We start from the raw sequence: 19,821 nt of genomic DNA on the forward strand, positions 1-19,821 counted from the left end.
TATAACAATAGTGCTTTCTCTGTGATTCACATTTCTGAATGGTGGTTTCACTGTTCAGATATGAGTTTTTGTATTTGCATCCTTAACCTAGAAAGGAGCACTCCTAGTCTGTTGTTAGCACCCATAACTATTTAGGGTGTCTAAATTTAAGAATACAGTTTGACGTTTATTTATCACTCAAGATTCATAAGCAAGTATCCATTATTGAACATTTATGTCCTTTGGCTGTATCCATTTGTTATGCATGTTAATAGGAAGTGAAATAAAAACAGTCACTTTTACAGAGCTCTATCTGTTGTGTGCATGAAGTTGTTTGAAGTTTGGAAAGCTATCCTGATTAAATAAATAAATCTTCAGGCAGGTAGCTTACTTGAATGCTTATAACTCCTTTCCAGATTGCCTCTGGGAAATCTTATGTTTGGCTGCAATCTCTAACCTGTTTTTTTCTGACAAAGATAAGCTGGGAATGGGAAACTTCAATTAGAATTAATGGGGCTTGCCATGGAGATATTTGAAAAATATCTACTACCGTGTAGTGACACAAATCTGGTAAAAAAAAAAAAATGGGCATTATCTAAGTTGTCATTTGAATAAAGTTTCTTATATCAATATTCTTTTTGTATGGGATTCATAGTATAAATAGATTGTCTTAAAAATAAATGCACATAGTTAAAATAAAAAGGAGTAGAAAATTTTCTCAGTTTCCTCCTGTTATTATTTTTAACTATTATATATCAAATTAGCAAATGAAGTTAGGTGAAAAAGGAATTTTTTTAATATTTTATTTTTAGGTGTAGATGGACACAATACAATGCCTTTATTTTTATGTGGTGCTGAGGATCAAATCCAGCTCCCACCTGTGCTAGGGGAGCACTCTCCCATTGAACCACAATCCCAGCCCCAAAAGGGATATTTCTTCTTATCCCCACCGTGTGTGTGTGTGTGTGTGTGTGTGTGTGTGTGTGTGTGTGTGTAGTACTAGGGATTTAATCCAGAACCTTGTATATACCAGGAAAGCACTATATCACTGAGTTGCATCTTCTAGACAATTTTTATTTTGAGTTAGGGTCTCACTAAGTTGCCTAGGGTGGTCTCGAACTTAGTAATCATGCTCATGTCTCAGCGTCTGGGTAGCTGGGTTACAGAAATGCACCACCATACTCAGTCCCATCACATTTTTTAAAATTAGGATTTAATAAGTGAAATTCGCCTTCCAGATCTCTTTGTTGCATGGTTGCCTATCTAAACTGTACCATTTTCATACAGGACCACCATAGTGAGTTCAGCCCTTTCCAGGTATAGCAAAAGTATTGGGTGACATAAAGGCAAAATGTTGAAAGAATGCATGCCTTTTGACTTTAGTTTGAACTTCAAAATCTCTGAATGGTACAGCATAATCAAGTGAAATAATTTAGTTATAACATATAAAATTGTCTGAAAGTAAAATATTTGAGTTTTGACATCAGAAATTAATTTTTACTATAAGTGGTCTGTGAAAATTTAAAGGAAAATTTGATATATAAACACATAAGAGAAACAGGAATTATTTATCAAACTTCATAGTGAAAAACTCAATTTACACTGATATTCAGTGATATTCATTATTGCTTCAAGCCATTTTCTAGATTTGTGCAAAAGTGATTCTTTAATAATTTTGAACATATACAATAATTTTGTAGTATTTACATTTAGTTTTGAACAACTAATAAAAAAATTTAAAAAATAATTCAGATTGAAATCTGAGGGCATTTAGATGAAAAAAAAATAAAAATAAATAAATAAATTATAAAATAAATAAATTTTTAAGAAGCACTTCTTAATCAATGATCTAAACATAGAGGCTGAGGTTGTAGCTCAGTGGTAGACCAGTGTGGCATGTGTGAGGTACTGTGGGTTTGATTCTTAGCACCACATATAAATTAATAAATAAATGTCCGTCGACAACTAAAGGTAACAGAGGAAATAAGAAAATTCTTTGTCAACAATGTGAACTTTAAAAAAATGTGGTCAAATGCATTTAAGCATCAGAACTTGAGAAAGGAACTGGCAGCTGTGGTGTGGCTGCCTGGTACAGGGAGTATGTACACATCATTCTGGTTTATGTCATCACCCTGTTTTACAAATGAGGTCACTGGCAATGTGCAGCATATTATTTTGAATGTGGGTTGAGATCACATGTTCTATATGCTGTTAATAACTTTGTGGACAATTTTAGACAAGTTGTTGAACTAGGATTGCAGGAGAAGAAATTAGAAGGGCTTTAGAGTAAGATGTTCACCTGAGTTTTAGCTATGCTACTTAGCAGTTTGGTGATCTCTGTAAACATCATCTGTAAGATAGGAATGGTAATCCTAGCCCCATATGTGTTTGTGAGAGTTAAACAATGTGTATAAAGACATTAACTTGGTTTGTAGAATATGGTAAGTGCCGAATAAATCTTGTGGATAATGAAGATAATGGTGCTGGTGGTGGAGATGGGGTTGGCAGAGCATGTCTCCTGTAGAATCTGAGTCATGTCCAATTCCACAGCACATGCCTTTCCCACTGTCTGATCCTGGAAAAGATCAGACAGAATTCTATGGAAAGTTGCCTTTTAGTGAAAAGCAGTTGTAGTTTTTGAAGTAGAAAAAATTCTTTCAATAAATAGGTAAGTTACAGATCAATTTAGGGATAAAATTACAATGGAGGACCCCAGCTGTATGGAAATTAGAGTCCATTAAGGGACATACATATAATAATCAAAGGCTAAGTGGATAGATCAATGGATGTGAGAAAAATGGATAGTTGTAGAAGCAGCTGGGTGAGTGGGGGCTTATTTATTGAAAAAGGGGATGCAGAAGAACCAGTGGATTGCTGAGGGGTCAAGAGTACTGTTTTGGCTAGTATGATTTGTATATCTGTATGCAGGTGTGGAGTCAGAAGTTGAGTATGTGTGTATAGGACTTAGAGGAGACACTGATGTTACAGTGTTAATTTAGGAAGCCTGGAGTTGGAGGAGATTCATGGGGCATGCATATATGAGAAGAGAAGGTATCCTCTAGGCCCTGAGGCATTTCAAATTTTGGCCATCAGGAGGGAGAGACAGACAAAGCAGAGGAGACTGAACAAAAGCATCTAGCGATATAGGGGAAAAAAAAAAAACAGGAGAATATGGTTCTTGGAAGTCAGTGAGAGTAGTGTTTCTGGGTATGAGGAGGAAGCCACTGATTCTGTGTTGCTCTTAGCTTAGGTGAGAGCAGAGATTTGATCATTGTGTTAGTCAACTTTTTCATCTCGGACCAAAAATAATCTGACAAGAATAATTTAGAGGATGGAAAGTTTACTTGGATCCCATGGTTTCAGAAGTCTCAGTACTTAGATGGCTGACCACATAGCTCTGGGCCTGAAGTGAGTTTGCATACCATGACAGAAGAGTATGAAAGAGGAAGCCAACTCAAGGCATGGCAACCAGGAATCAAAGAAAGAGTTCTGCTGGCCCAGGGGGAAAAAACACACATCTCAAAGGCACACCCCTACCAGTGACCTATTCCCTCTAGCCACAGCCTACCGGCCTATAGTTACTACCCAGTTAATCCATATTATTGGATTAATCCACTGTTAGTTTATGTTTCTTATAATCTAGTCATTGCACCTTTTTATATCATCTCATAAATGAGCTTTGGGCGAAGAACTCATATGTAAACTATAACAGTCATTGAATTTGCAAAGAAGAGGTGACTGGAGACCTTGATAAAAACAGTTTTCATGGATTAGTAGAGATGTGAGCCTGCTGAGAATGAGGTCATGAATATAGCCAGAGGTAAGGAAGTAGACATAATAGGAGCAGATTACTTTTAAGTGTATTTTCTATTTTAAACCAATTCAAGAAAATTAGGTAGGAACTGGAGGATGATGCAGGTTTTAAAAAGTGGACTTTGGGGTTTTATTTTACCATATAGTACCGATATTATATCAAGATTATATGCTAATGGGAAAGGTTCAATAGATAAGTTGACATTGGTATGGATGGATGGATAATCATTATAAGAGCATTGTTCTCCAAAGGCTTAAAAAGACAGGATCCAGAACAAGTGTAAAGAGGCTGACCTTGTAACAGAATGCAGAGTATATGGTCCAGGGTATAGGAACTGGGTGCATAAAACTTTGGAGAATGCCTTTATTAAGGATAACAGAAGAACAAACTCCAACAAGGGTCACTAAAATGTAACAAAGAAATATTAGAGGAGAAATAAAATTCTGTGTATCAGAGAATGCAAGGGATGGAAGAGTTTTAAAATTGAATTGTTTGATGGTATGAACTGTAAAGAGATCAAGGAAAATGACAACTTCACTGTTAATCTTGGCAGTTAGAATTAAGTGACCTTTTGAGAGAGTCTTTTCAATAGAATTGGTGGAGTTGGGAGGTATAGAAAGTAAAATGGCAGAAACAAAGTATGTATAAACCTCTTTCAGAAAGTGTAAAGGTGACAGAGTTGTAGGCTGGTAGAGTTGGATAGAGAGATTAGTTGCAAGGGAAGAAAAGGAAATAACAATGTGCAAGATCCCAGGGGAAGAAGTAGACAGTATCATGGAGACTAGGAGAGATGGGTCCCTCCTCTGACTGGGCTGGAAGGGAAGGACAGCTAGAGACTGTGTGGAAGGGAGGGGAGTTACGGGAACCAACATCACACACAGCTTCTGAAGTGTTCAAGATTTTGAAGTAATTCGCAAAGTGAGATAAAATTATGCGTGCAGAGGGAATCCAAGTCATGGCTCTTTAGATCAAAATACCATGTTTAGAACAGATTTTTGAGGTTATGTAGATGCCATTTTTTAATTTTAAATATGTCAGTTCTTTGTTGTGTTAGAACTAATTTAGCTTGCCTTGCCCTTTTACAGCCATTCAACTCCCACAGATGTAATTTCTTTCTCTTCTCCTTTCATTAAAAGAGCAAATGGGTATAAGACAATAAAGAGAAAGGGCTTTATACCGATAGGCCAAATAGAATATTTATGAATAGTACTTTTCAGAAAAGTGCTAGAAAATGGGTCTTCACTATTTTTCTGAAACATTTATAGTAACTTGATGAATAATGAATGGGAATAATTTATAATAGCCACATGCTTTACTCAAATAGAACATTTTTTTATACTCCTACATAACAGTTAAATCATGGCTATATTTCACATAGGGAGCCATATATTTTTAATGCAAATGTTGCTAGAAGAGTTTCATTCAAAGGAGTCATAGATCTTGATGTTTTTTGGAGGGTCTTCAGAGGACAGGATGTTCTGAAACATCCCTGAAGTGCGTTCGGTTCTATATTTCCTCACTTCTGTCTAAATTGTACATTCAGAGGGTCATAAGAAAAAAAACGTGACCATGAGCCATACTAGAATGTAGTCTAAAAAATTTAAGAACAAGTCTAATGGAAAGAAAAGAATCATACCTACATCTCTGGTAATATAATGCTGTACTTTCTGTAGGTGTATAACTGAAATTTAATCAATGAAAATATATAAAATGATTTTTGTTTTGTAATTGAATCTTGCAGTACGGTGGGCAGACTGAAGTTTTAAAAGACTGAGATTTGGCATTCAAAGAAAAGCAGCTGGATCAAAGCATTGCTAAGTAAAAACTCAAATTTCAGTCAGCATTTTAAATAGACACATCCTGACTCCCTTCACAAATTGCCATTGACCATATGGTAACTGCAGACATGCCTCAAAATAAAACTGCCATATGTAGATTTTCAAATACTGACCTCATCCCTAGAGAGCCATATTTATCCAGAAGAGCATCACAAACCATATCAAGTAAAATTATGATTCTTGTCATGTTAGGAGATTAGAAGAATCTGCCTAATGAAAAACAATCACAAGTTAAAAACAAAAATGCCAAGGAAATAAGGTTATATACACATGGACATTTAGAAGCAAAAACCTCTGGAGAAGTGACTTGGAATTCTCCTTGCCCAGTCCTTGCATAGAGTAGGTAATGCACAAAAGCTGTCCTGTGCTATGGTCATCAAAATGGATTTAGTGGAAATGCTTGGGGAATGATCAAAAGGAATGCCCAGCAGGTGGATGCATCTTTTCTCAGACTAGCAATCACTGCAGAATACTGGCTGTCTGCTGGATATGCTCATCAAATACCATTTTTAAAAAATTCCTACTGTACCATTTCTGGAGTAGGATGTGCATAACTCACTTCTCCCATTTCCTGCCACTAATTGTTCTCAATTGAAATTCTGCCAGTTTTTCAGAACATTTAGATTTGTAGACATGTGTCCTGTGAATTAAAAACACGGGAGAAGGAACAGAATTGTAGCAAGGAACAAATGTATTTGTACCTTCATTTCCCTCATCGAAGTCAGAGTGGAGAAAAGGGGTCTCAGGGGTGATTCAGAAAGTGAAGGTCTGCAAGTAAAAAGAGAATCCATGATGGTGGTGCCTGTCACTGCCTCCCCACTGTGTATGTGAGTACATGCCAGAGAAAAAGGGAGAGTTTTCACACCCACATTGTAGGCAGGCAAGCCTGCTTGCCATGGATGTGTTGTGCCAGCAGATCTTTTGTGTCCAAGTTCGGTTTTAATCTGGCACTCAAGGGATATGCCATGTGTCTAAAACTAATACTTCTGGATTCTAAATGTTCTTTGAGAGCTTTAGTTTTCCTTCGCTGGCCCTTTGTTGTAGTAGGATTTTATTGGAATTTGCTCCGTGATGAATTGTGTTTCAGGAGTAGTGATATATCTTAGGTTTGTCTTCAAATCCAGTGCAGTTGTGATCCTGGATGAAATGACCCTCCTGGGCCAAGGCCTCTGAAACTAACACTCACTGTACCATTAAAGGCCACTGAGATTTCTGAAGTAATCTTTATAATGCCGTGACTAAACCTAAACCTTATCCCTTAATAAGCAGAGCCCCACTCTAGTGTGTATCATGATGTATACATGTCAAAGTTAGGGAAAATTAGATTTTGAAATCATAATTGAGTTTCTTGGTAAGGAAATTAGAAAATAACCTAATTCTGAGTTAGATTTATAAGTAGTTTTTTTTTTTTAATAATTTGAACCTATTCAGATTTCTCAGTCTCTCCCACTAGATACAGTTATCTTACTTTGTACTTTTTAGTTTGGCTAAATGTAACAAGGTGAATCTTACAACAGAAAATTTATAGTTTTATCTACAATAAAAATAATCAATCATGTATAGAAATTCAATAGTATTTTTAAAATTGATGTATCAACTTGTTAATAGACTTGCTTTTCAGTATGGATTTATATGAGGTATTGATCTCATGAGAAAACATTTATTTAGCTAAATAAACTCATTAACTCTTTGGGGGAAAAGAAGTTTAGCAGGGTTGTCCTGGTATTTTGCTGCTCTTAACACATCTTTCTGGAAGCAGAGTTAATGTAATGAAGTGAAGTTTTTCCTGGGATGTAAGTTTTATCAGATGTAAGAAATACTGTGATTGTATTTTGTCATTTGTTTCTGGACATTTTATTGGTGCTTGTTTCTTCTCAAAATGTGCAAATTAAGAAATTAAGAGAAGAAGCCAAAATAGGTTATCTAACAAGTTTTTTTTTGTTGTTGTTCTATATAGAATTCCAGATTCTATTTTTTTACTTGCTCTGTAGCTCAGCCCCTTCTTCTGGGGTTTGCAAAGGAGATGGTATCCTTTTCTAGCTATAGCCAAAGTCCCCAGCAACTGAGAACTTTTGTCAAAAGAGATATCGCCAAAATAGCTGGTATGTCAGCACTAAGGGAGGAGATTTATGTGTTTTATATGCTGTGCTCCTGGATATTTTGGGATTGCCATTATAAACAAAATAGATTCTAAAATCTACCTTTCACCTTGTGACTTCCAGATGTCACAATTCTCTTGCCTCCATCATCCTCTTGTATATAGTGACCAAATATTTATGGATTTCCTTTGTAGGCTCTGTCATTTATGTTTATGGCACAAAGACATCTTTTAATCTCATGTGGCCTAGTATTGCTCAACAAATGTAAGGCACAGTTATTGTACTAATACTTTTGAACAGCATTTACATTCTGCTGTGTTTCTATTTCTGACCTTATTTACATTCTGCCATAAGTATTTCTCCTTACTTTTTTTTTTTTTTTTTTACGAGTTGTACTTTTCCTCAGTGAAAGTGAGAGTAGCAGAAAATCCATACTTTCAAAGCAGTTCTTCTTTTCTGTATATCCCACATCTTTTAGAACTGGGCACCACCAAGTTTATAGAATTTCTGTATTTCTTACTCTGCATTTAAGGACTATCACTTTTATTTATTTATTTTTAATTCATAGATGACTGTGTTTGTGTGTGTGTGTGTGTGTGTGTGTGTGTGTGTGTGTGTGTGTGTGTGTTTTATGGATTTGGGGTGGAATTTAGGCCCTGACACATCCCTGCTAAGTTTTCTACTAGTCAGCTACACTACACGCCCTGAGAACATTTTCTTTACTGCTTGTGTGAGAGTGTGTGTGTGTGTGTGTGTGTGTGTGTGTGTGTCTGTGTCTGTGTGTCTGTCTGTGGTGTGGAGGTGATACAAGAATGGGAAAATATAATCCTAAAAATAACTATTTGGAATTGGAAAATACATTTCTAGCCTTTATTTAATCCATTTTTGTATCTAATTCCTGGGAATAATTTATGATTCTCTAGAACCATGCTTCTTTAAGATGTTATATGTTAGGTACCTCATCTGTTTGCAGCAGTCATACTCTTAGAATCTGGTGGAATAGTTGCAATTTTTTCTTTTAAGATACTCTGCCCCACCATAAGATCTGAGGGCACTTAATTTAGGCTTATTTTTAAAATCATTTTTGGAATTTTTATTCATGGTAACTATCACATGTAAAGCTAAATACAGCATGATCATTGTTATGTTTTTACCTTAATTATCAGTAGTACTTAATTGTTGAATGCCTGAATTTAAGAAGGGAATATGATGCAAATAGAATATTTATTGTTTAGATATTCACATAAAATTCAACTGTCCACATGAGCACAGTTTTTCAGCTGAGTAAATAGTTATATTTTCAAGCATAGTGTATATATTTCAACATATTCTAATCTGATAGAGATGTAGTATCTGGATATAAAGAGATACAATGCTTGATTTCTTGGGAATCTACATGTGATGTATGATGAAGGCAGGGGAAGGGAATAAATCTGATTTACCAATGATTGTATGAGTACTTTGGCAATAGGCATCATTGAATTTGATAGAACTCTGATTTATTACAGAGCCTGTAGTGCAGATCTTGTTCATTTATCATCTGATGTTTAGTAATAATCTGTGGAGGAGTGTTCTATTAACTATAAAAGTAGATGTTGTAATTCCAGAATACACTTATTTTTTTAATAAATTGAATTATTTTTTTGGAATCCTAGAATTAAAGGCTGATTATTTGTTTACAGAGAAGAAAAACATGTAATTTATTGAATAATTTTTATATAAATCTTTCAAATTTTATTCAAATTTGGAGAACTTTTACTAGAGAGCTAATGAATCACATTATAGCCTTAGAATCTTAAGTTATAGTGGGTGTACTTCACATGAGCTACACCTTCAATTATCAAAACAGACCTACCTGTAAATAAATAGATGTCATCACATGAAGTACATGGAACTCAGGGTAAGGAATTTGCTTAGGTGTCACATACGTACTAAATTGCTGAGTTCAGTTCAAGTATTTTCCCCTGATTTGGAGAAACTGTACTATTCAACACTGCTTGGGGTTGTATATCCTTTAGGAGATGTAAGTCATATATGTTTTTATTTCCTAGCATACAATATCTGTTGAAAACTGGGTAGATGAAAAACCTTTTTATTACATTACTAAGAATGATAGTTGATACAGTTATTGTCAGAACATTATGAAGTTGAGAGTATCTGTCCTTTTGTTTAAAAATTACTTTGTTCACAGAAAAATTTAATGTTAAGAGTATAGTTGTTTAAGAAAATGACTCATTTATTTAAGAAAACAATGCCTCTTTTTGCTCAAGAAAGGTTCTCTGGAGCAGGATTCTACATACCCTAGACTCCCGTGGGTGATATGAAGCTTGTAGTTTTCTCATTTGAAAATTGTTGGGCTGGAGGATGCTGCTCCTTCATTTATATATAGATACCTTGGACAAAGGACATATTTTAGACTTTAGACTGACGTCTTGATAGTAATGGAACAAGGTTTCTGAAAAAACAGTATTTTGGTAGTATTATCCCTGTCAGCCTCCACTTTTATAAGTGGAAAAAAAGTCTTTACTTTGGCAACCTGAAATACTAATGACTAGATTAACGTAGTCATTGCATATAGGCCCTAATGTACCATGATCGGCTCACAAGCACGCGGCTGCAGACAACCAACCCATCACAGCATCTTGGCAAATTGATTGCCTCGGAGGATTTCAGAATGTATTGGCATAAATGCCAGACTGTGAAGGAATGATTGAACCACATGGGGTTGAATTTATCAATAGCAGCAGTCCATTCTTCTAAATAGAGCATGTGCCAAGCACCAGCTTGTAATCACAAACATCATCTGCTGCATATTGAAGAGGAAAACAGCATGGGTGTGCTCAGGATCTTAGTGGTAGTTTATAATTAATCACAACATTGTTTAGCAACTTGGAGTGTACTCAAATTGCTTCATCTATGAGCTCTCAATAACCATATTTACTCTGGCATTTCTTTCTCCCCCTTTCTTCCTTATTTTTTTTTTTAATTGACTATCTTCTATTTGCATGATCCTGGATGAGGTACCGTGAGAAATGAGATGATGAAATGGACAAAACCTAAGCCAGGTGCCCAATATAATCCAATGTGGAAGAGAGATCAGGTATACAACCCACAAAATTAGCCATGAACAAGGGCATCATAGGAAATGACCAGCCGTCCACTATCAGAAGGGTAAAATCTTAAGCAGAACATTATAAGAGACACAATTATAGAAATATAGGGCTTCTTTAGAGCATTGCTTACTGGAGAAGGAGTGTGAAATTAATCTTGAAAGATAAGCTGGGACTGTAGTACTCCCCTCATGAACCAGGTCCTGATGGGTTTGTGCTGTAGTAGATAGGGGACAGCAGTGTGAAAGGGCAGCATTCTCCATTCCCCATGATGCATAGTACTTCGGTATAGATGAGGCTGAGAAAGGCTCTCAGTGGAGTTGGTGTGTCAGCCCTGATCTGTGTGAGCACTTTAGTCTGCCATGCACTGGCTCATCATGGAGACGGATGGCTGCCCCCTCCCTGGCAGTGGAGAGGTGGGAGGCAGAGAGGGCACAGGTGCAGAACAGGAGTAATCCTTTTGACGTTTTGTGGAAGGAATTAGACACACATATATTAATTCTAATTAAAATTTGACAATCTATTCGATATGGGAAGTAGGAAGAGAAAATTAATAGTCAAAAGCCACAGTTCTTGAGTTAACTGTGAAATTAGATAATGTAGGGTAAGGACAAGCTTGAGGTAAGGAGTGACAACTTCTGTTTTGAATGAAGTTGAGGTGGCATGCCCTTTTGGGTTTTTCTCTGTACTTTAATCTCATATGCACCCATAGCACGGTTAGAGTAATTTATCCCATTGCGGTGAAGCTTGTTCTGTTTCTGTGGGTGATTCCTCCCCTACCCAATATCATAAGCTCCTCGGAGGCATGCCTGCCTCATGTTCTGTACTTAGCACAGAGTAGACTAAGGTAGGCATTCCAGCTATGCCAGGTAGGCCCGGGAATGCACAGAGAGACGGGAGAAAAGGCAGGAGAGAGCAAGGGAAGCCAAAGGAGGTGGAATGTTTAAACTGAAGTTTGTAGACTATGATTGGGAGCCAGTCAGAGATGAGTGGAAAGTCTCCCATGGTGGCATGGCTGGTCTGACTGCTATTAGGTATGTGGAATTTGCCCTGAAATCAGCGTGATCCATTTTTCTAATTCTCGAGCAATGGTCAAGTCTGTGCATGTGGGAAGAGAAGGAGTGTAGAGTGAATTGAATGTTTAGAAATAGATAACTCTAGAATGGAGGCTGGTTATCATGGCAGATATGGCTTAAAGGAAGATGAAGAAAAAGTTGAGCCATCAAAGTTGTAAGGAGCAGAGTATGCTCATTCTTTTAACTTGGAAGTGCCTCATTTTTTTTTTTTTTGTAGGATGTTGCTCACACTGTTCATAAATGCTAAGGGAAATCGGCTTCCTTAAGTGTATATACAGAATTTCTTGACATGATGGCATGGGCCAGACATTAGCTCAAGTTCGAGCCCTTCTGCATGTTTAGTTCCTGATCTTGGGAGTGTTCCCTGTTCCCTCTGTGCTTAGTTTTCACATTTCTAAAACCAGGGTAGCAACCTTCGTGCTTCCTTATTACTTTGTTAGAAGTATGGTAACAGAAGTGGTTCAGAAGGCGTGAAAGCCATTGAAATTTACAAGATCCGTTGAGCTTTGAACAGAGGCTTAATGTTCCTCTGATTAACAGATGTATTAAATTATAACTGCCCCCCAAACATGCGGATTGGTAGCTAGATATCAGAATATCAGGCTTTCTTGGCTGCTGAGTTGGGCCTGGCGGTGGGGGTGTGGCACAAAAAGAAAATCTTGAAATGCTCATTGAATATTTGTGTCCCTGTGGCCACACCTTGCCTCTTCTTTCTGCAGGCCTGCAGGGTGTGAGAATGGCCTTGGCAGGCTGCCTGCAGGAGAGGACCCTGGTGTTTGGGACCTTGCTGAGCTTAATTGCAGCCTGATCACAGGGCCTTAACTTGGGAATTGGGAAGAGTAATATTTGAAGCTGAGCAGTGATTATGTTGCTCTCAGGAAAGCCCCTGCTTTCTCCACAGAGGCATCTTTACTTATTACAAAAAATTCAATCTGTGAAGACAGTCCTCAGTGGGGAAGCCTCCCACAGTTGGTATCTTATCATTCGTTAGTCATAAAGTGTTCTGCTTATTTTTTCTTAACTTTTCTTTAGAGTACAGGGTAAAAATCCTTAAATGAAATAAAAAGAAAGGGAGGTATAAGAGCTAGCAAAACCTTGAAGAAATTTGCATGGTCCTCCACCCTTGGCAGTTCTTACTCGGCAATCTTGCAGCAAACTTCATTGGTCCAGTTTAATCAAGCATTGTTGCTGCTCATTTGCAAACACTTGTCCACTTATGTGAGTAAAGGTTATAATCTCCTGGATTTTTTCTTTACCCTTTTATGCCACATCAGCCTTCCTGGTGTCTAGAGTTCCCTATATTGGCAAAGTTTGTTTTTTGTTTATTTTTTGTTGTTGCTGTTATTTTTTAACCAGCCCTATTGAGGTATAATTAATTATATGTGCAGCAAACAAAACATGATTAAGGTATATAACATGGTTAAGTTTTGACATATGAAATAGTACCTTCCATTATCAAGAGATTGAACACAACTCTCAGTCCCCAAAACTTTCCTATATTATCTATTTTTTCTTGAGTGAGCTTCAGGAAAATTCATATTTTAGCGAACATGTCTATTGCATTTAAGACATATTGGATGGCACAAAGTCATTTATGGGATTCTCTTATTTTTTAATGTCTGTATTGAATCCATCACTCTTATTCCTGATAATGGTCAACTTTGTCTTCTCTCATTTTCCCCCAGTCTTTCTATGTATTCGTTTTCAATGGCTGCTGTAACGAATTACAGCAAAGTTTGTAACTTAAAAATTTGGCATTTGTTCTTTCACAATTCTCATGACCACAGGTTCATGTTGAAATCATTGTGTCACTAGACCTCCACTCCCTGTGGGAGCTCTAAAGGACAATCTGTTCCTTGACCTGTCCAGCTTTGATAGTAGCCAGCATTGCTTGGCTTGTGTCCACATCAGTCCAGTCTCTGTATTTGCCTTCTGCTCTTCTGTCTTGAACTCGCCAATCTCTTATAAGGACACATGCATTTAGCGCTAGTTGCAGACTGGTTTGAAGCTTATCAGTTTTAGTTATTTTTTCAGAGAATCAGGTTTCAGTTTCATTGATTTTTCTCTTTTTTGTTTCATGGATTCAAATCTTACTACTTTTAGCTTGTGTCTACTTTGGGTGTTACTTGTCTTTTACTGCTTGCTTAAGATGGAAGATAATAAAAACAATTTTAAAAATGGAAAAAAGATCAAAGATAAGATTATTACTATAAAATTTCATCTTTTCTACTTTAATTCCTTTCCATACATTTTATGTTTTTGTATAGTTTCATATTCTAATTTTCATTATTTCTTTGGTCCTTAGAAATGTGTTATTTAGTTTTCAGTGTGGGGGTGTTTTCTAACTGATTTCTGCATTAATGTTGTTACAGCCAGAGAACTGTCTTTGTATGACTTGAATTCTTTTAAATTAATTAAGACCAGTTTTAGAGTTTAAAATATAATCTGTCTTGAATTAATGTTTCAAAATGTTAACCATACATTTACCACCCGCTGTCTCCAGTGCAGTACTAGGGTTTGAACCCAGGTGCACTCTTATCACTGAACTACATCTCAGTCTTTTTAAACTTTTTTTTTTTTTAAATTTTGACATAGGGTCTAAGTTTCTGAGGGTCTCACTGAATTGCTGAGGCTTGTCTCAAACTTGCAATCCCCCTGCCTCAGCCTTCCCTACAGCTGGGACTGCAGGCTTGTACCACCACCAGGTCATATATTTACTATTTAAGAATATGTATTCTATTTTTATTTAGAATACTGTTTAAATGTCAGTTATTAGATAAAGTTTATTGGTAATGTTATTGAAATCTATATCCTCACTGATTTTCAGCCTGCATATTCCATTGGTTACTAAGAAAAATTGATGAAATATCGGATTATAACTATGGATCTATTTCTCTTTGGAGTTGTATTGATTTTTGTTTTATACATTTTGAAGCTTTTAGTGGGTGTGTGTTTATTGGTTTGTCTTCTTGATGAATTGATTTCTTTATCATTATAGGTGGTATTGTCCTCTCTTTTGCCTGGTAGTTTTTTATTATATGCTAGATATAAATTTTATCTTATAGTTGAGCTTTGTTCTAGGATGCTTTTCAGTTACTTGGAAACAGCTTATTATTGCTTTCAAGCTATTTTAGATGACACCAGATAGTCTTTAATATAGGACTAAGTTTGTACTATTGCTAAGGTGAATCTCTTTTGAAAGTATTTCTTTTGCTCCAGACTTTTCACTTTAGTTGGTAGGAAAAGGTATTGTTCACAGCCCTGCATCAGCTCTTGGGAATGGTTTCCCTTATTTTTTCCTGGACTCTTTCTCCTGGGGGTGGGGGGTGGTTTCCTCACACACAGCCACTAACCAGTACTAACTGATTATAGAAAGGAAACTCTGAAGATCCAGAGTTCTCTGTCTCAGACTCTCTTTCCTCTGCCCTGTGAAGGCCAGCACTGTTGCATCTCTGTTTGGATTTACATCTATTCAACTCAACACTAGCAGCCCAACTTGCCTCTCTTCCTTGTGCTGCAGCCTGGATTCTTTTTGTGGCATTAAGCTGGGACCATTAGAGGATTCATCACATTTGTTTATTTGTTTGTTTTTGTGGTACTGGGGATTGACCTTGGGACTTCACACACCCTAGGCAACTGCTCTACCACTGAGTTCCCTCCCCAGGTCCCTCATTGGTTTTGTTTCTGAATCTCAGATATCACTGTCCTTTGGAACATGAGAACTGTTATTTTATGCATTTTGAATGAATCTAGTAGTTTCATGTAGGAAGGTAAAGCTTGTAACCCCCATTTTAGCTGGAAAATGAAATTAAAAGCTGAGATGTTGTACAAATTGGATTTTAGCACATTTTTAATTGTACTTAGAAGCCTTCAGGAAGCTGAGCATATGTCAGTCCATCCCTGGAAAAGGCTACATCTGTAGGACTGTCTGTTTTGTGCCTGTTCTCAGAGCCTCTACCCACCTGGACAACCCTGTGAAAGTTAGTTAGCAGCTCAGCATTGTGAGGGGTTCAGAATTAAAGAAAAGATCAACTCATTTCAGTTTCTTCACTCTATTGCTGTAACTACTTATTGTATTTTTGGCTTTCTAATCTATGTTAATTGGTTAGAGATTTTAGTTTTTATTGTGTTGAAGTTTATATGTTTCAAAGACATAAATGTTTTTAAAAAAATTAAGCATGAGATATTTGTATACAGCAAGCATTTTTAATACTTTGCTTTTACAAAAGCAATAGAAATGTAGTAAGTCAAGCTTGACATGTAAAATTTTGATGTGTAGACATTCAGCCAATTAATAAATTTGAGTTTTTTTCTTTCTGCCTCGTAGTTTCGGTAATTTGAAGATTAATGATGATTTTCATTTGTTAAATCAGTTTTTACTGCCTTATAAAGCTAGGATTATAATTTTAATGACAGGAAATTCTTTAATTTTTTTTATGTATACATGTAATTGCCTAGACCAAATGTATCCATTAAAAAATAAAGTTTAAAAATGAACTGTGTTCTTTATTGTTAACAAATAAATCCAAATCAATAGCAAATAAAAAATAAAAATCCAGATTTTAAAAAACTAAAAATGTTTGTGACATTTATGCAATAGCTTACCTCTTCAAACTTTGATCCTAATTTGTTATTTTATTTTTCTGCCCTCTAAAATCTCTGTGACCTAACCTGTCCAGTAGATCAAGGAACAATTTAATATTGAAGTAGATGGGGCTTTCCGAAGAACATAATAGATTTCTTGCAAGATGAATTGCCAGTTTCTCATTGTAGAGGTCACTAAATACTAAGAAAGGGTTTGTTTGGTTTGGTTTAGTTTGGTTTTGTCATTTAAACATTTTCCATGATATACAAGATAAACCATGAACTTTTTATTCAAAAGTTTTAATTTATGAGAAGTTACATGTTTGTATGATGGTATGGCATTCCTCCTTTGGAATGGCTCTGTGGATGTATCTGCCTATCTTTTAGGTAGCTCATCCAGATGTATTTTCAACATGGTTGCAGTGAAAGCTCTCTGTATCTCCCAATCTTACACAGCCTTTCTGATGTATTTGGTTTTAATTCACTTGCTTGAATCTAAGTGGTGTTGTTTATAATATCCTCAGCCTGCTTTCTGAATGGGTTGTCACTTTATTTAGCTTTGGATAGCCTTCAGTTCTTGTTGAAGTTAATCTGTGGTCTGTCTTGCCATTTTGAGGCAAAAACATTTGCAGCAAGTCAATTTTGTGATTGTAATCACACCCATGTAGAGATAAAATATTCTCTCTAACTTACTGTCTCATATTAGCATATATTGCTGAGATGAGCACGTTCTGTTCCATTTCTGCAAAGTGGGTATTAGATTTCCAAAAGATTCCTGAAATAGTGAGACTTCCTACAATTTTAACATACTTGACTTAGTTTAGGGCTCAGCAGTAGGTGGCCTCCAGGAGAGTGCACTCATGAAGTAGCCATTGGCACCCTACTGATCTCAACTCATCCTTTCTAACAGCAGGAATGGAACAGATCCTGGGAGTCAACTCTTGCTCATAAGGACATCCTAAAGAATAAAGGTTACATTTTTGAAATTAAAATGACATTTCTTAGAATGGAAGGGATACTTGTCTTCATTATGCCCTGACAGTAGGCTACAGTAAGGTTGCTCACCTTTCTGGAGTCCTCAGTGGTACATATCCACGGCTCTCCAGAATTGATCTAGCCTTCTGACGTGATGATCAAGGGATATGCCATTTTGAAAGCCTGCTTATGTATTAGAATGCCTCTGGGGGAAATATTTAGAATTAAGAAATACCCATTTGTGTATATGTCCACAAATAGTTGATACTGATTTTTAAATTTTATTCTTTTTAATAACTTTTGTTAGTAATATCCCATGTAGTTATAACCAAGTCTGATATTAAGACCTTATTCCTTACCTTTAGTCAAATAGAATGAAATGAATTGTGTTCTTTTATTAATCATAATAAATGCGATTCTTTTAGTTGATTAAGGCAGTTTGCCAGTGACTTTGTAAGTGGTCCTATGTGGATACATTTTAAATAATATTTAATTGCAAAGAAAGTAGAAGGACAGAGGGAGTAATTAATAAAGATAGCTGGTAGGGATTTAAGGAAGAATTATTTCTAGTAGTTTTAATGATATAGGTCTTCCTCATACCCATCACTTTATCACTTGCTTTAACTTGAATTCTCTCTCATTGCTTTTAGTTTAACCTAAAACAAACAAACAAAAACATATTAAAACTGTTTTAGAAAGAAGATATTGAGATATTGTACTGAGGTTTCTGTTAAACTATATTTGTTCTATTTTAAAAGGCCCAGTGATGTTGATTGCACAGAAATTTGGGGGTACTTTTTTTCTAATGGAAAAAATTATTATGGATGCTAAAAATAATAGATATGTCCTTCTTCTTTTTCTTTCTTTTTTAAAAAAGCCGGACCTGTGATCTGCAGAATGCTGAGTTATCCCCCAACTCGCCGAGCTTTAATTGTGGGTTGTGGCCTACAAATGTTCCAACAGCTCTCAGGCATTAACACCATCATGTATGTATTTCTTTCTGACTTTTTACTAAAAGGATTGTGAAGGGATTACTTTACATGGAAAAAAGAAATAGGACTCTTGGTGATTTGTTGCTATTAAATATGTAGGATTCTTTTTTTGGCAGATTGATTGGTTTTTTTAATCGATATTTTATAATTAGGAGGAAAAGATTTGTTGTAGTTGTTATATTATTGGCTTTATTTGTTTCATATATTTTATGCCCTCTAGTAATACTTACTTTTATTTTTAACTATTATGTCTTTTTTATAAACCATTTCTTGATGCCAGTTAGAAAGTAAAACAAAAGAATGTCACCTGGCATTGTCAGAGATTCTGAGCACACAGTAATGGCTCACTTCTATGTGAGGCATTCTGTTAGCATGCAATGTGATGAGGATATTAAAAATATGATTATTATAACCAGAATAAAGTGGAGGAGAGCACTAGTGGAAGGGGTGGAGAAAATAGAAAAACTCCTTGTTGGTTAGTTTTCATAGTACTCTGTAAAATTGACTGTCGGGAGTGGCGCGGGATCAGTGGTGACCTCTACCATGTTTTATTTGTACCAGATACACAAGCAGGTACTAAAAATAGACCTGGTCCCTAGCCTAACACATGCAGGCCTGTGGAGGAAACACACATTAAATAAACTCATTATTAAATATAGAACTTAAAATTGCTTTTAAGAACTGTACAGGGTTTATATGTCACCAGAGTGGATTTAAGATTCTGGATAGAATAATAGAGAGGTTTTTTGAGTTTTCTGAGAAGCCGGTTGGTAGATGAAAAGCTACATTGTAGGGGCTTTTCTTCCTACCTTCTGGTTATAATCACTCATTTAAAATTAAAAAAAAAAATAGAAGTTACATAAACTTGAATTTTCCCTGGCAAGCCATTTGTACTTGAGAATTTGATATTTTCTTTTAAGAATTGCTTGATGTGCTTATTTAGTGATAATTTGAGGGGAACAAATTGGTTAAAATAAATTTTAAAAATAAAGATTAGGACCCAATGTCCCATTAGATTGCATCAGGATTTGTTAAGGAATTGTACTTATAGTATAACTATAACCCTTGTTTGATATTAATTACAACCTTGTCAGACTGCATTTCTTAGACTACATTTTTAAAACATTGTACTTTCCTTCCTCCCTCTGTCAATTACTTCATTTTCCCCTATCTTTATCAATCCTGTTAAGGCCCGTATTTTGATACAGTGCCTAGCATATTTGCTCCCTGGATTTGGCACCTCCAGTTTGATCATAGCATGGAATTGCAACAAGGCTGGCACCAAACTTTCAAATAATGCTCTGTAGTGATAACCCTGTATGAATATTTGAGGTGATCAACCTAATATATGTTC

General features: G+C 36.0%; 1 protein-coding gene across 1 annotated transcript in view; it reads left to right on the forward strand.

Annotated features, from left to right (window-relative positions):
- Slc2a13 (solute carrier family 2 member 13) overlaps positions 1 to 19,821 on the forward strand; it is a 319,628-nt gene that overhangs the window by 128,275 nt on the left and 171,532 nt on the right. Inside the window, exon 4 of the mRNA XM_078014891.1 lies at positions 18,353 to 18,461. Coding sequence (XP_077871017.1) covers positions 18,353 to 18,461 — 109 coding nt within the window. The remainder of the gene's footprint in view (positions 1 to 18,352; positions 18,462 to 19,821) is intronic.

The sequence above is a fragment of the Ictidomys tridecemlineatus genome, chromosome 6, assembly GCF_052094955.1.
Source record: "Ictidomys tridecemlineatus isolate mIctTri1 chromosome 6, mIctTri1.hap1, whole genome shotgun sequence".
NCBI lineage: Eukaryota > Metazoa > Chordata > Mammalia > Rodentia > Sciuridae > Ictidomys > Ictidomys tridecemlineatus.